We start from the raw sequence: 16,398 nt of genomic DNA, 5'->3' as shown, positions 1-16,398 counted from the left end.
CACTACAGTTACTGAGCTACCAAGGTTTTCTAATGCAGTTGAGTAATGCTGGCATTGTGACTTTTCTCTTGTATATAGTGGGAGAGATACACTATGCAATACACTATGAGGGAAATTTTGCCCATGGGTGCCAAAACCCCCATGTACGTGCCACTCATGGTCATGGGTCAATTTCCCATTATTGTTTCATGACATTTCCTTGGGTTTTTTCATAAGGTAGAATATGTTGAGTCTATAATAGTCATTATTGTTGTTTCATGACTATTCCTTGGGTATTTCATACGGTAGAATATTTTAAATTTATAATAGTCATTATTATTGTTTCATGACATTTCCTTGGGTTTATTCCATAAGGTAGAAGGTAGTTTATAATAGTTATTAGAGGTAGAATATTTTTAAAGTTTATAATAATTATCAGAGATATCTGAAGGTGAAAGGTGGATCTCTAAAAGAAATAACAGTTCAAAAATGGTTTAATTACATTCAGTATGTACAATGATATGATAAATTTGTCAACATTTAATATCCACTGCAGATGATATATACAGTAACACATGAATATGATCAGAAGAAGTCCGCGCAACATAATTATTATCTTTGCTGAAATCGTTTGATGGGCCTTTTTGTAATCAGATTCAATCAAAGCCAAGAGATATTTACCGTTGATATTTTGATATTGTTATCTATAAATATTTTGTAAAGATAAAAATAAATAAGTTTACATCCTTTATCCTTTATAAAGGCTCGACCAGTGATTTAGCGCTCTAGGAATCCCTTGCAAACTATCATATTGTGAAAGTTTAATAAAATAAATTTATAATCAAGACTTTGTTTTTTATCGTACCGACTTTAGTAATAATAATCGGGGCTAGTCTAAAATTTAAAAGCTAATATCCTGGTTCAGAGTGGAGCAATTTGACTGAAATAATCAAGACTTTGGTTTTTATCGTACCGACTTTAGTAATAATGATCAGAGCTAGCCGAAAATTTAAAAGCTAATATCTTGGTTCAGAGTGGAGCAATTTGACTGAAATTTTCAGCATATTCTATTTACATTATCTATTTATTAACTATGATAGCGAGAATTGTCAACTTTTTATCTAATCTCCCATAATTCCCCTTTAAGCGATACTTAAATCAGCTATTTGTAAATGGTTTTTTTTTTACAGTTGAAAATAAAGATATTACAGCAGCAATGTTTGTATCTGAAGTTGCAAGCTGTAAAACCATTTATTAGTGGTTATACATGTGACAAGCAGATGTAACAACTACTAGTTAATTTCTTGATAATTGTCCAACAATTTACTTAAGTGAAAGAAGTCTTAAGTGGATGAACATGAATATATGTGTGTTTAAATACAACATCTTAGAAACATAGAGTTGTGGTGATATCACCAAGATACTCACAGCTACGTGGTCATAGGTACAATTATGTGGATTAAGAACTTCTTGATGACTAATTTACTTAAGACTACATTAATGGCACTTTTGTCTATTTTTTCATTGCGAAAATTATATTTTAATATCAAAGGCACTAAATTATAGCGATTTTTTAAAATTTTAACAATATATTATTGCTACTACTTTTAAGATGTCCTGACCAAACGTTTTATTTGAATGAATTATTTCCTGTTATCCCCTTGTCAGGCGGTCCATGACGGAGAGTTTGCAAGAAATAGTTGAGAAAGATAAAAAAAAAAACAAGGTCCCACATAGACATTGGCATGCACAGAAAAGAATCCTTGGCATTAATTCGATGAAGAGTATGCCATTGTCTGGGCAAAAATTCACCCATTGCACCTCACATGTCATATGCTCATTTTAGGGAACAAAAGGCTTGGAATCAATGCACTTCAGTTTCTATTGAGATTGGACAAAAAAAACAACAAGGTCCCGTGTACATGTTAGACAGAAATGCTGATTTCTTGTATGCATGTCTTTGTTATCCCAGTTGAAAAGTAGAATGTTAAACCCCATTTCATTTAATTTCAGTTATTATACATGTATAATATCCATAAGGTATTTTTTTTTCAATCTAATCCTAAGCATCATAATTAAATTTGGCTTTAATAAAATCTGAATAGAGTAGAACGGCTGTAATTTATGCAGCTCCATATATATGTTGCTGAACAAGCATTTTACTTCATAATTGTTACTTATTTTGGCCACGTGCACCCAAATATTGACATGTACCGCAATACTAACTAAACATTGATCAGTTGGATATCCTATTGACGAAAACATGTGTGGACTCACTGTGTGTCTTAAGTTGACCTAAAGTAAAATATTTGTGTTAAGATCACGAACAGGAATGGGTCACTGTTACAGAAAACAATACATGCGAACTATCTGCAAACACTTTTACTCGTCTTGTTGTGAGTTAGTAAGTAGAAGATCAAACATGGTTCAATCCCATGTTTATACTTTAGAGGGGAACCCTGTGTTCGATCCCAGAGTTGGACGAGAAAGATCAGCATAGTTCCTCCTCATCAGGACAGAGGGACAATGTATAGCAGTTCGGATGGGACGGAAAAATGAGGTCCTTACTCTTGTGTACACATTGGCATGAATGTGGAAAAAAAAAATGGCATTTGGAATTTGATATAAGTGTCCGGGCAAAATTTCCATCATAGCACACTGTATGGATGCCCATCTTGATTAACCCTGTCGGAGTTGGACGTTGAACCCCATTTCATTTTATTTTTGTGGAGTTGCCTGCCGCTGTTATAGTGGGTTTTCAGAGCTTCATCCCCACTGCTAAAAACCCTGCATGGAAGCAAATTAGTGAAATAAAGGTATACCACATTTTAGTCCTGAAATGACTTAGTTTGTGTTGATTCAGCATTAAAATCTATGTCTACCCTGATTCCAGAAGTACCTATTAAAAAAATTGAATGAATCCTAACAATAATGATATATACATGTATGTGATGTTTAGAAGAAGTCATTTCTGATGGCCTATTAAACATACATTATACAAGAGCTATTAATCTGCCTATTTCAGGTCTTTCTTTGGGCCTGAAATATTACCTAAATTATTATTAATTAGACATTAATTAACTTATCCAGACCATAATCAACTATTGATGGCATCACTAGCCTGTGATATTTTCTGGATTAGGAAACGATTTGCTGCTCAACTTTCATTCATGATTTAATCATGAAATGGATAATCGAAACTATGTTTTTTATCATACCGACTTTAGTAATGATGATCGAGGCAAGGCCGAAAATTCAATTGCTAAAATCTTGATTCATAGTGGATCAATTTGACTGAAATTTTCAGCAAATTCCCTTTACATTATCTAATTTTTAAAACTATTATAGTGAGAACTGCCAGCTCTTTATCTAATCTCCCATAATGTATCTTTAAGTCATTTTATTTAATGACACTTTCTAATGCATCTTGTGTTATTTTTCAGGTAAGATGTAAGGTGCTATAACTATGATAACCTGAATAAAGTAACGTAAGTTCTAACCATAACATAACCTCATGGCTTAATCTCATTACATATAAACTTTAAACTAACAACTGAATCTTGATATTTTTGGGGGTGTTCTACGAACATTCCACAAGATCTAACCATGGACAGTACATAAAGGAACAGTCCCACATTTTACAGGACATCGTAAATAAAAATTGTTTGAAGTCTGTAATTTATTGAACGCCAAAATATGAAGATAGATCTTATTTACCTTGTCTGAAAAATTGAATCACAATATTGAACAATTTTGAAACGATCACTAGATTTGTTTAACTGGATTGGCTAAGTGACCAGATAATAAATCAATTACCACTACACTTTTTGGAAGTATATAGAATGCTTATCCAGTCCCTTCTCGCGATTTAATACCTGCATCTTGAGAAGGTGAATCTCGATACATGGATTCAACGATATTTCGTGCCAGCACTAAGTTGTACATGAGTCTTTCTCCCTGAATTAAACCATTTTATTTACTAAATTACATCTGGGACTGTTCCTTTAAGCTATTGGGTTTGGTTAAAATCACTGACTCGTAGAAATGAAAGTAAAAATACCACCTGACCTACGTAATATCTTTAATCTGGTTCAGAACTTGCATACAGGACTTTCTGGTTCTCCAACCATAATTGAAATGTGTTGGATCTTGGACTACACCAATCGGTGCAATTTTCAGACTATGTGCATCATAAATAATAATCTTCACTGCACTTGTTATAATGTGGACAGATTTCAATTAAATGTTCAGGATTATAATTGTACCTATCCTATGTGTTAGTTAGACTTAAATACTCCCCTGTATGGAAGACCATTAGGGTCAAAATCAAACGAATAGAAATTATGATTATTTTGTATATTTTTCGAGTTAGTATCTCAACATTACAACATAATTATCTTGTAAATGTAGTCCAATGTGCGAGGTCACTGGCTTAGGTTTTACATTAAGGAGTTTCATGTGCATGCGTGCCTGTGCGTTGGTCTTGTAACATTTATGACCATGACCATGTGTGGCTGTGCATGTTTGTGATGTGAGTGCCTGTTTCAAGTGTTAGTGATGTGAGTGCCTGTGTATTTGTGAAAGTGTGTGGGTGCACTTGTACATACCTTAGTTTGTGTTTGTGAAAGTGTGTGAGCGCGCGTGTACATACCTTAGTTTGTGTTCGTGCGTGATTGAACGTACCTATTTGTGGGTGCTTGAGATAATTATGTAGTTGTAGTAATTACAATTATGTTGTAATTCAAATTATTAGATAATTGTGAGATAATTATGTCGTAATTATGAGATAACTAGCGGTTGGCCAACCACCTAACCTATGTTACTCTCCGGTTCAAGCTAAACCTATACAACAAATTTCAGCCTCGGGACAGCCCTAGTGTACCTGTGAACCCTGAACAGAGAAACCGACAGATAAACCGACAATCACAAGTCTTAATAAAAATTAGGTCATAATTATGAGATAATTAGGTCGTAAATATGAGATAGGTCAAAATTATGAGTTAGTTAGGTCGTAATTAGGAGTTAGTTAGGTCGTAATTATGAGTTAGTTAGGTCGTAATTAGGAGTTAGTTAGGTCGTAATTATGAGTTAGTTAGGTCGTAATTATGAGAGAATTAGGTTGTAATTATGAGATAGTTAGGTCGTAATTATGAGAGAATTAGGTTGTAATTATGAGACTTAAAAAATTGTAATTATGAGACTTAAAAGTTTGTAATTAGATCAATACACAGTGTTTAAGGTCATGAAACAAAGAATCCTGTTGATTTTTAGCGATTTCTGATAATTACTACTAGTTATGGCCCTTGATCACTTTGAAAAATCTTGTGGATGCTCTAGAGGCTAAAGTTAATATAAATCATGAGACAAACAATCGCAAAAAATTCTAATGTTTTCTGATAATTACTTCATGGGTTATTACTCCTAATCAGATTTTTCATGTGTTGTAAATGTTCTCGTTAGTGACAAAAGAAAAAATATGCGACAATACTTGTTGACTGCCTGGATGACTTAGCTGCTATGGGCGTATGTTTTGTTGCCTGGCAACCTATCTTTTCATTTGAGTGACCCCAATGGTCTTCCGTTCTTTGGGTCATACACAGGGCAGCCTGAAGAATATTTGAGGTCCCCCAGGTAAGGCAAAATACTGGGGAACCTATTCCCTTAATGTAGGCCTAAACATTCCCAAAAACATAGTTGCTAGGGGGTGTATGCTTCATTGGCTGGCAACCTATCTCAAATTCGAAAGTAAGTATCAAAATTGGACTAAATATTTATTGTTGTGAAAGTCAGAAAAATTAAAGCATTCAAAGATAGGGCTATTACACCTGGGAATCTACAAAGTCTCAACCTAATGGAGCAATTTATAAAACTTTTTTTTTAATGTATCAAATACCTCAATAAGAAACTATGCAAAGTTTTCTGTTACTGGGGCAAAGGTACTTCCCATAAACAGTGACTGAAAGTTGAGAATGCTTTGTGAACTCAGTCAAGACTGGTTGGAGAACTTACCTGTTGATACCTGTCAACCATAAAATTAAATTCTACCTTAAAACACAATAGATACATTAAATTTGTAAAATTTAAATAAATTGGAACAATGCTAAAAATTTGAAGAAAACAAAATATTTTTAAAATTGACCGGCTGACCAATTTTGAATTGAAATCCCTGCAGGACGCATCTGGAGGTGAGCACTGAGCAATTAGGGTGATGTCAAAGATGTAATGGACCCTCTGTACATGAAACTGTTATTTGAAAATCAATTTATGATGCTAATTAAAGAACTATTTAAAGAAACCAACAGTGATTTTGATATGAAAGATTAGAGTTTCTGTACAAAGGGATTTTTACACTCACATCTTTGATGTCACCCTTACTTAGTTAAGGCCTGGAAGTAATTGTTTTGTTTGTACCTGAGATTTTTGCTTGACATATTAATATTAAAAGAGGGGGCGGGGTGGGATGCAGAAGGTCTGTCATTGAGTCCAGTGGCATGGTTTGATTCCCTGCTTGTATGTAACAAGGAATAGGGTGGCCTTTGTAACATCGTGGGTTTTCTCCGGGTCCCCCTGTTTCCTCCGACTGCTAAAAACCCCTAAGCGCAAGCGATTTATTGAAGTAGCATTGAACCATGTTGGTCTCAAAAATGACTTACTTTGTGTCAAGTGGATGTTAAAAATATCAGCAAAAATACCAAAAATAAACAAATATAGAACTTACAATTTGACAAACACCGAAGGATAAGTGGTGGACGAATCCTGACTTTGTGACAGGTGGATTATATCCAGGCTTGTCAGTTCCAGATGGTCTACATGGGATAGCTCGCTGTCATTTATAACCCACAGCATTTGGTTGAAACTCTCTAGATTCTCTGGCTTGGTATTTGTAAACACTAGTATTAAACCAAAATCTTATCAAAGGTAGACAACTCTGTCCATTTTTGTTTTACACTAAAGGAGATTATATCTTAAGGTTTACAAGCACTAAGGTATTGTGTTCTTCTTGAATGCTAATAATTCACAGCATTTCCAATAATATTTATTATTGCTAATCTAAAGTCCTTTTCTCTAAAGTTTGATTTCTAGACTTGGCAGGTCTCCATCTTACTGCTGACACACAAGTGTTCCGGTACATTGAAGATCACAAGAGTTACCATGGAGGAGTCAAGTCATTTCACCAAGATTTTGAATATGGTACCCAGTACCTGTGCATAATATTCTTTGTACTTACCTGTATAGTAATGTCACTCTATTCCTGACCTTATGGTCTGAATTGTGATCTCCTTTCAGACGTCAAGCCTACAATATTGCCTTTTCGAGATGTCCGATAATTTTCAATGATGCGGTCATTAGTCGAACCAGCGCTTAAATACTCTCCAACTCCAAGTTATCCAAACCCATTTGTTGTTTTGTCTGACACTTTGGGCTTAACCATAATTTATCTGATGTAGCCAGGGTAATTAGTCTTTGAGTGACATTTAGTAAGTGGGAAAATCAAATAAAACACTATGGATAGTTTATTACACTTCAATGTTTCAACACGATTTCAAAAGTCATTTATTTGTGTTTATATGCTTGATAAGAACTTGTTGAAATGTTGCAGTACTAAATTATAGTAATTGTCATCGGCCACAATATAGTCTTTTATTTGGTGGACAATTATTAGCTTCAGAGGCCTAACTGATATTTTTTGCCCCAGGATATATATATTTGTATATAAATATATATATATATATATACCAATACAAATAAATACATGGTAAAACAAAAGCAAAAAATTAATAGAAAGATGAGCAGTGTGGCAGTATCGACATCGGCCACACAGTTTTCACACTGTATTTTCTGCATCAATGTCTTCATTACCAATATCATCATGCTTTTCTTGGGATGGGGACACCTTGAATCTGTCCAATGAATCTAAACCTAGCTTAATTGATATGAATGTTAATTGCTTGGGTGATGGATATTAAGATTTATTCAAATAAAACTGGATGGGCACTTCAATTAAAGCTCTAGATAGAAACGACTTGGTGGGTTTCAAAATCCATCCAGCAGTAGGTAGATGCCTATTTTTTAGCTTTCAAATCATGTGATTTAATATAGTACTTTTATTATTTAAAATGTACAATGTTTGTGTGTTGTGTTGTGTGTGGTGCATTTGTACAATGTTTGTGTGTTGTGTTGTGTGTGGGTGTGTTTGTATATGGTGTATATCGAGGACACAAATCTTCTAATTGCAGACCTGTGTCAACCGAGAAAGTAACGGTTCAACCGAGCACAATTTCTGGTCAATCTGAGGTGTTCCACATTAGGCGGTATTCTGCAGTTAGGTGTATCTTTCGTGTGTGCGGTCTTAAAAATGAAAACTGTGATTTTGTGTATCAAGTCTGCGCTTAGTAAATATCTTGAAAATTCAAGTTAGTATCTTGAAAATTCAAGTTAGAAAATTCAAGTTAGTATCTTGAAAATTCAGGTTAGTATCTTGAAAATTCAAGTTAGTATCGTCAAAATTCAAGTTAGTGTCTTGAAAATACAAGTTAGTATCTTAAAAGTTTTAAGTTAAATATGCCTTCCCACATACAAACTGAGTGATTTGATAATACATGTATATTACGACTAAACTAAACTAATTAATCTATCAAATATTTACTGCAAATCCCTCTCAAAACATTGTATTCAAGAGGAAATACCCAAAGATGTAGAAAATGTATTTTAAGAAGCCATGTTTGTCACGTAACTTGATTGAGGGAGAACCCATTTTCAAATTATATGTGTCGTTACTTACTGTCCATTTACTGTGCATATTGAAGCCTTCTTTTTGCGCCGTTACGGTTTGATTATTGAAAATAACTACCCCTAAAGTACTTTTGTGAGAATGTATGTAAGTTCAAGTTGGTATTTGAAAATGTCAGTAGTTTAAAAGTTCAAGTTAATATCTTGAATGGTTAAGCTAATATCTTATATCAAGATATGAACTTGACTTTTCAAGATGTCAACTTGACTTTTAAATATGTCAATTTGACTTTTCAAGATGTCAACTTGACTTTTCAAGATGTCAGCTTGACTTTTCAAGATGTCAACTTGACTTTTCAAGATGTCAACTTTAACTTCAAGATACTGACATGAATTTACAAGATGCCAATTTTAATTTTCAAGGTACTAACTTAAATTTTCAAGATACCAACTTGAATTAACAAGACATCAGGACACCATATTTCAAGACACTAATCTGATACTTCAAGATAACTACCCCTATTACTTTCCATATATACTAAATTGTATGTAAACTGTTTCTTAGAAATCAAGTTAGTGCCTTTCAAATTAATGGCAGTATCTTAAAGATTCAAGTTAGTGTCTTTAAAATTCAAGTTAGTAACAACTTGTAAACAATTAACAACAATCATTCATTGAGGATCTGTATTGGGTTTATCATGATTACAAGTAATATTACAACAAATGAGCATTACAGAGTTCGTCCTTGGATGTGAATGTGTATTTACTCAGTTGTTGGTGTTCACCATACACAAAGTCCCCATTTGTTCTTATTAAAACATAATGTGCATCCTCAGTTGATCTCAATAATAAATGACTGTTCTATCATGATATTGTACCATGCATCAATTTTATATGGTTATATTGTCTTTTTTTTCATGTGTGGTCGAAGGGGGGACACAAACGTAGTTATTTACTGGTTAAAGACCACAATATTAGTGTCAAGTCCACTGTATAATAGTATAGAGCAGATGACCTCAATTAGGCATAACTGTCAGCCGGTCTATTTCCCTAATTATTTGCGATCTCCTGTGTGTCCGCATTTCTTCTGTAAATCATGATCTCGATTTACACCTTAAACATATGTGTGTGTGTGTGTACACGTGTGTGGTGTGTCATATCTGCATGATTGTTTCGTGTGTATCTGTTTGGTGTTTTGTGGTGTTTTCTCCTTCACTTAACCCTGGATGGATGGTAGCCCATCAGGGCTCTTGTTGAGATTTTATTTTTATATTTACTCACAATTTTTTTTTTTTTTTTTTTCGTCACAGTATAACATATGGAAGACCAAACAGCTCTTTATTCGTTATTCTTAGTTCCTAATTCATAGTTCTTAATTCTTATTTCTTCATTTGGTGTCGTATTTTGACATTTTTATACTAAAATTAAGATTTGTTGTATATAATGATAAAATATCTTTTAGAAAATCAAAAAATTATATTTACATTTCATCAGAAACATACAACGAAAAACCATTGCAATCTCGAACCATAAAATTTCCATATACAAATCTCCAATCTTTCAAAAGAATTATCAAAAAACATTTCTCCAAATTCATTTAACCTGAATATTTTGACGACAGAGGACGCCTATTGGTGGACTGTCAAACGGCTCTACCAAAAAATAAAACTGTCGCTGCTACTGCTAATATACATTTATTGTTGCGATCTTGTTGTTGCCTTTTGCAGTCTTGTATGGTTTCGGTTCTGTTATAGTTTTGTCTATCATAATATTATAGTTGCTTCACATTTTGTTATGTTGTATTAGCTTGATAACATTGAGAGAATACTCTTTGAAACGTGGCCTGAATAAATCAGTAGCTATTTTCCATAAGTTTGGTCTTCCATAATAATGTTTACTAGATTATTTGTAAGACTGCTTTGAAAGTCCTTTTGACAATTAATTAGGTCAAATAATGGAGTTGTTTCCCTTTTTATAAGCCACCTAGATTCTTTTTTGTTATTTTTACAGTCATAGAAGTCTCGTATTATAAACTTTTCTGTTTGGTTAACTTTATAAATAATACTCTATTATTTCTCTAAAGTGTAGTGTGTGAATTAGTTTGGGTTAATTACAAACATCCATGCAGAATCGACAAAGTATCTCGTACACAATAAAGAAACAGAGTATACGCACGAGAACTCTCTAATTCGTAAAGAGTAAAAGTAGTCTTCGCCTGTAATGGCTGTCGCACTTAATCAATATTTTTGTGGAAATACTCTTACAAATTGATAAACACTGTTGTTATTTGAGAAATAAATAAATGGATAACGGCAGTTTTATGTCGAAGAATGATTGAATATGGATTGTAAGTTTGTTTCATGGACATTTTGTTTTATTCGTGAGGCCGTAATTGTCCCAATTTTGTTTAGTGTTGTCAAAACATTTATCTCGTCGAATTCGTTTCGATGAAAATAAAATTTGGGTGGCTTATATTTCTATTTTTCTAAACATATGTTGATAGACCTATATATTGGCATTTATACCGCACAATTTTTATATTCTTGTTAAATTAATGAATCGCGAACGTGGTACTACTTTCTCTTACAACCGTGTTAATTTAAAGCAAAACAGTTTCATTTCGTTGAGTGTATGATGGATGGAATGTAGATAACAAACCTTAATCTCTCAACCCTCTGTGTTTCGAGATAAGACATGAGCCCATTACCTATAACGTTGCAGCTCCGGGAGCGATTCACACCCGGCATTTTTAAACAAAATTGACAATAGTTTTAATCAAAACAACGATTGATTATTGTTATTTATAATATTTCTACAATATTTCTAAGCATATAATCCTACCTGAAACGGGTACAAATCGTCGTTTTTAAAATCGAGGCGTTAAGCCGTTACTAAGACCGCCATCTTTTTAAACGATACGCTGTCATCATGAAGGCGGGGCTAAATATAAGGCTTTTATAACAGCCAATCAAAAGGACAATCGAAAGCACAGTAACTATGAATGGATTTCGATGGCGGTGAAATGTCAGACAAAAACAACGCTTCATTAATTTAAACGCGAATATTTGGAGTTAGGCGACAGTTGTGCCACTACATTGGCCTCTAAGTTTAATTAATCATAATATCATAAACTTATCTATTTTAAAGATGTTACATGCATTAATAAAGAAATTGAGTTTGCCACTTGGAACTAAAGGCATCCAATCGTAGCTAAAAACAAACACATCAGTATATCTCACCGTTTTTAGCTAAGTTCTCGTAGCTAGATGGAATGCTGCAGCATTTATAAGTCAAATAAGTGTAATATAAATTAAATTTAAGGCTATTTGGAAATAAACAATTTTATCTTTGTTTTATTTTTCCTACATTATGACAACTTTCTTTAACCCTATATGCTTAAATAAATTATAAACTTTGTATTGCACATAATTCATCTTTTTTATTCAATAATGAAGCTGGAAATAAACAACCTGTCATACACAATCCACTTAATGAACTGATTCTCCCAACCTTTCTGGCATATTTGTCTATTTGCTGCATTTTTGGAATATTTTTGGTACATATTACATAATAAAAAAGTAAAAAAAAAAATTAAGCTATAACTTTAGAGTAGTGGTAAAGGTACATGTATATCTAACATTTTGTCATGTTAAACTAAAATAGATATTTCCAGACCTGAGGCCATACGGTTCACTGTGGCCAATATAGAGTAACAATAGTCTGCACGGGAGAAGGTTTGGCACCTGACATTTATAACTTTGTGCCAGGCATGTAGAAATATCAAGAAAGTGACAGAAAAAAAAATGTGCTACCAAAATAAAATGAAAGGCATCTGACAAAGTGACGGACAAAACCCGAATTTGTGCCTGATTTTTTCAGTGAGAGGTGCAAGTTATTTCCAGTCTTGTTAATCATGATAGTAGGCCTAATAATAATAATAACTTTATTTGGGAAGGGTAAAGGATCAGATTGCTGAAGCTTTTCTACAATCCTGCCCTTCATGACTAGTATTTGATAATTGTACCAGGTACATTGAATTGAATTTATTACAATGGATCTTGTTTACAGAAATGTATATCAAATATAAGCCATCACTTTGTTTAAAATTGTCATATACTACAGTATTTAGTCCATAAAGGTTCAGGCCTAATACATGCAGAGGTCGCAGTGGATCAATTTCGAGTTGCGTAAAAATACACAGACATTCAAAATTTTGCGTTTTTGCTCTCTACATCTGTGTGATTTAGAGTATCTCAAAATAATCAATAGAAGCAAGTAAAATTGTTACGTGAACAACCCTATTTAAAGTGTTCTTACTTCACTGATATTGTATTTAGTCTAATGACGACATGTAAGGTTGACAGCATATCTATGGTTGACGGCACAGTCATTTTAATCTTTCACTTCGACAGGAAGTAAAGAGCAAACTATCGCTATGAAAGCCCATATTTGATTGGCTGAATGTAAACTGTTTATCGTGTCATAGAAAATCCAAAGTCTTGTATGAAATGCGCTTGATTGCTTCCAGTGTGGCAAAATAAGGGGTCTCAGAATAGCTACGTATAGAAGCCTTACTGCCATGAACTTAAAGATTATGAACAGAATAAGAGGAAATATAAAAGCCTACGGAGACTACATGCAGTAGCGGTGTGTAAATGCCACGTGAAGCACAGAAATTGATGACGTAGTGTACAAACTACGAAATAGAATAATCTAATTAATCTCACGTCGGGGAAATTTTCTGTGTGTAAATTATGCAGCGTCTGTCAATATTTGCGTTTATTTTGAAAAAAATGTGTGAAAAACGCAGATTTTTGCATGACTGCAACCTCTGAATACATGTAGGCTGTGAACTAATATATTTGTCAACAATAATGTTTTTAAACATACCTACCCAAAGGGCTAGAACCATTTGTAGTTGCTTGCTTTAATTGCTGCTAGTGCCCATAGGATAAAAGCAAACTATGAACTAACTATGGACCAGGAACCGAATATGACGCCATCTTGGAATTGTGACGTCATATCAAAAATTTAAGTCAGTCAGTCAATGTGCAAATGTCCAAGGAAAAAGGATGCCAAGTTTCATGTCGATTGTGCTTCAATTTGCATAGCCCTTAGGAACAGTATCACTTGGATTCCAGTCCCTGGTCCAAAATTTTTGTTTCAACATGTAATCTTACTTGTATCAAAATCGGGTTTATTTCCTTGATATGTTGACAAGTAATATCTATAGGTAAAAGAAAGTTGAACAATAATGTACTTGAACTTGTCCCTAACCAATACAGATTTTTATCTCAATTTACTGAATTCTGTGTCAAGTCAACCAAGCGGAGACCATAGTCACATCCAAAACCTTCTTGTGGAAATTTGTAATTGATCTGTATATGCCGGTCAGGAAATATCCATTTTAGTTTTACATGCACCAGACAAAATGTCAGTACCTACTGGACTAGTACATGTAGGGCATACTCTGATATTTTGAACTTTATCCATACCCCACCAAATTTGTGCCAAAAAATATGAGAGGCACCAGAGGGATTGTGTCTGACAAAAACTGAATTTGTACCTTTCAAGTGTCCAAAATAAAATGAATTTATTTGTTGGTTTCTTATATGAGCCAATTACATGATCATACGAAATTTCATATTATAAGTCCAATCAGCTATGATCTGTCTTCATTAGAGGGATTGGTGCAGAAAAATAGGGTAACCTCCATTTCATTTCAATCAGCTCTGAATCTTGATTGATTTGACACAGAATGAATAATTTTTTTTTTTTTATCCACCATCCGAACATTGTGTAACCTTTCTTCTGTTGCCTGTTCTTTTAGCGTCTACATCAGGAAACGATGCCTGTTACCCTCCTGATGTAAAATCCGGATTTGAAGAATTATGTCCAGTTTGCGGTGATAAAGTCTCGGGGTATCATTATGGACTTCTAACATGCGAGAGTTGTAAAGGTAAGATGGATGATAATTAATGTATGTTGTATGTTCAAAATGATGTCAACAGTAGGACGTTGAACTCCATTTCATTTCATTTCAAAATGAGGTCATGTGTTGTCAAATTTGTACAAAACGCATGGGTAAGTACCTACTCTAACCTGTGACAGTGGGGTTTGTGTGGGGGTGGGTGGGTGGTGAATGGTCGAACTTGCGTGCTGTGGTTTTGATCTTAAGGGGGATCACAGTGGCAAAGTGGGTAAGACGCAGCCTTGCTAGACTGGAGGTCGAGTTTTCGATTCCCTGCATTGGCCGAGAAAGCTCATCCAGATATTTATTACAAACAAACACATCCACCCAAAAGTGATAAATCACTCCCAATGACTACATTTTCTATTAAAAATATAAATGCACTTTCAGAAATGTTATTTTTGATCACCTCAAGTAATTTACAATGTGACAGTTGAAACCGACATCAGTGGCGAACTTCTAACTAATTCTCATTAAAAACGAAGTAATTTTAATGTTGATAAAAAGCTGTCATTAGTGTCAATCATTCGTCACATTCCCAATTTTTCCCCTGTGATTTATTTCGATCAGAATAATGCATACATGTACAATGTACGAAAATATAATAGAACTTATATCATGTCTTAAATAAATCTAAATTTCAAGTTTCTATATGTACATACCGGTATGCAATCCTGGAGATGACGGACATAAGGCACCTGTCACAGACTTTGTCATGTACAAATTATCCCATAAGGTATATACATGTCTGGAGTAAGGCACTTGTCACAAACATTGTCAGACACAAATTATTACACAATGTATGATGTAATAAAAACATACTGTGTTAATTTGTGTCTGACAAAGTCTGTAGCAGGTGCCTTATGTCTAGGCTTGCATGTAACAACATCCGTCATCCGAGTTTAGATTTTTTGCGCTATCACTGTCAGCCCCTGGTGGAACCATGACATAACATGTTCGTCCTATGAATGAACAGGTTTGAGTTTAGAATAGATTCAATTTATTTTGGATATGGTTTATAATGTAAGATTATGCTAAAGTCTTAACGCAGGCGATTGAACATTTTAGCCAAACATTCATGAAAATGATTGTTCCAATCAATTTGTTCGCTGTCTGCAGGTTAAAAAACCACGAACAAATATGTTCTGAAAAAATGTTTGTGAAATCAAACTTGTTAGATATTTGGAAATTATACCTCAGTCAAACATTTGTCTGTCCACTGTCTGAGTTAAAGCCGAACATTCCAGGAACATTTTTTTCCATGCAGCACCAATCCGCTATTACATACATATCAAATGATATTCAAAATGGTGGCCATACTATATACCGGAAAACACCATTTTTTACTGAATGCCGGAAAACACCGGAAAAATACTAAATACCGGAAAACATCCTAAATACCGGAAAACAACCTAAATAGGTAACCCGGAGCCTGGTCCTCTGTGTGGAAGGCGCAACTAGGCCAACTCCTCCCTAGGTAACAAAAAAATTGCATCATAAAACAGCAAGTATCATCAAAAGCGAGTTAATAAATCACTGAATAATTCGAGTTGAAGTTCCAGGTTTAACCGTTATGTGTCATAATCAAACGATATGGATGCCACGCAATTCTTGGACAGGCTATAATCTGAAAAGTGTCTATCCTTTCCAAGAGCTATCCATCTCGTTGGAAGGCCTAAAAATCTACTTGTTTCTGAGCTTACTTTCATTCCAGGATC

At 34.0% G+C, this 16,398-nt stretch overlaps 1 protein-coding gene across 3 annotated transcripts in view; it reads left to right on the top strand.

The window, feature by feature from the left end:
• The window catches only part of LOC126820111 (nuclear receptor subfamily 5 group A member 2), an 86,693-nt gene that overhangs the window by 36,403 nt on the left and 33,892 nt on the right, over positions 1–16,398 (top strand). For 2 of the 3 annotated variants that reach the window (XM_050548091.2, XM_050548065.2), the window contains one exon: positions 14,540–14,668. In XM_050548091.2, the coding sequence (XP_050404048.1) occupies positions 14,540–14,668 (129 nt within the window). Of the gene's footprint in view, positions 1–10,820; positions 11,057–14,539; positions 14,669–16,398 lie in introns of those variants that run through there. The other variant, XM_050548147.2, reaches the window with a different exon arrangement.

This window comes from Patella vulgata, chromosome 1, assembly GCF_932274485.2.
Source record: "Patella vulgata chromosome 1, xgPatVulg1.2, whole genome shotgun sequence".
Taxonomy (NCBI): Eukaryota; Metazoa; Mollusca; class Gastropoda; family Patellidae; genus Patella; species Patella vulgata.
This window is presented reverse-complemented; position numbering and strand designations above follow the sequence as displayed.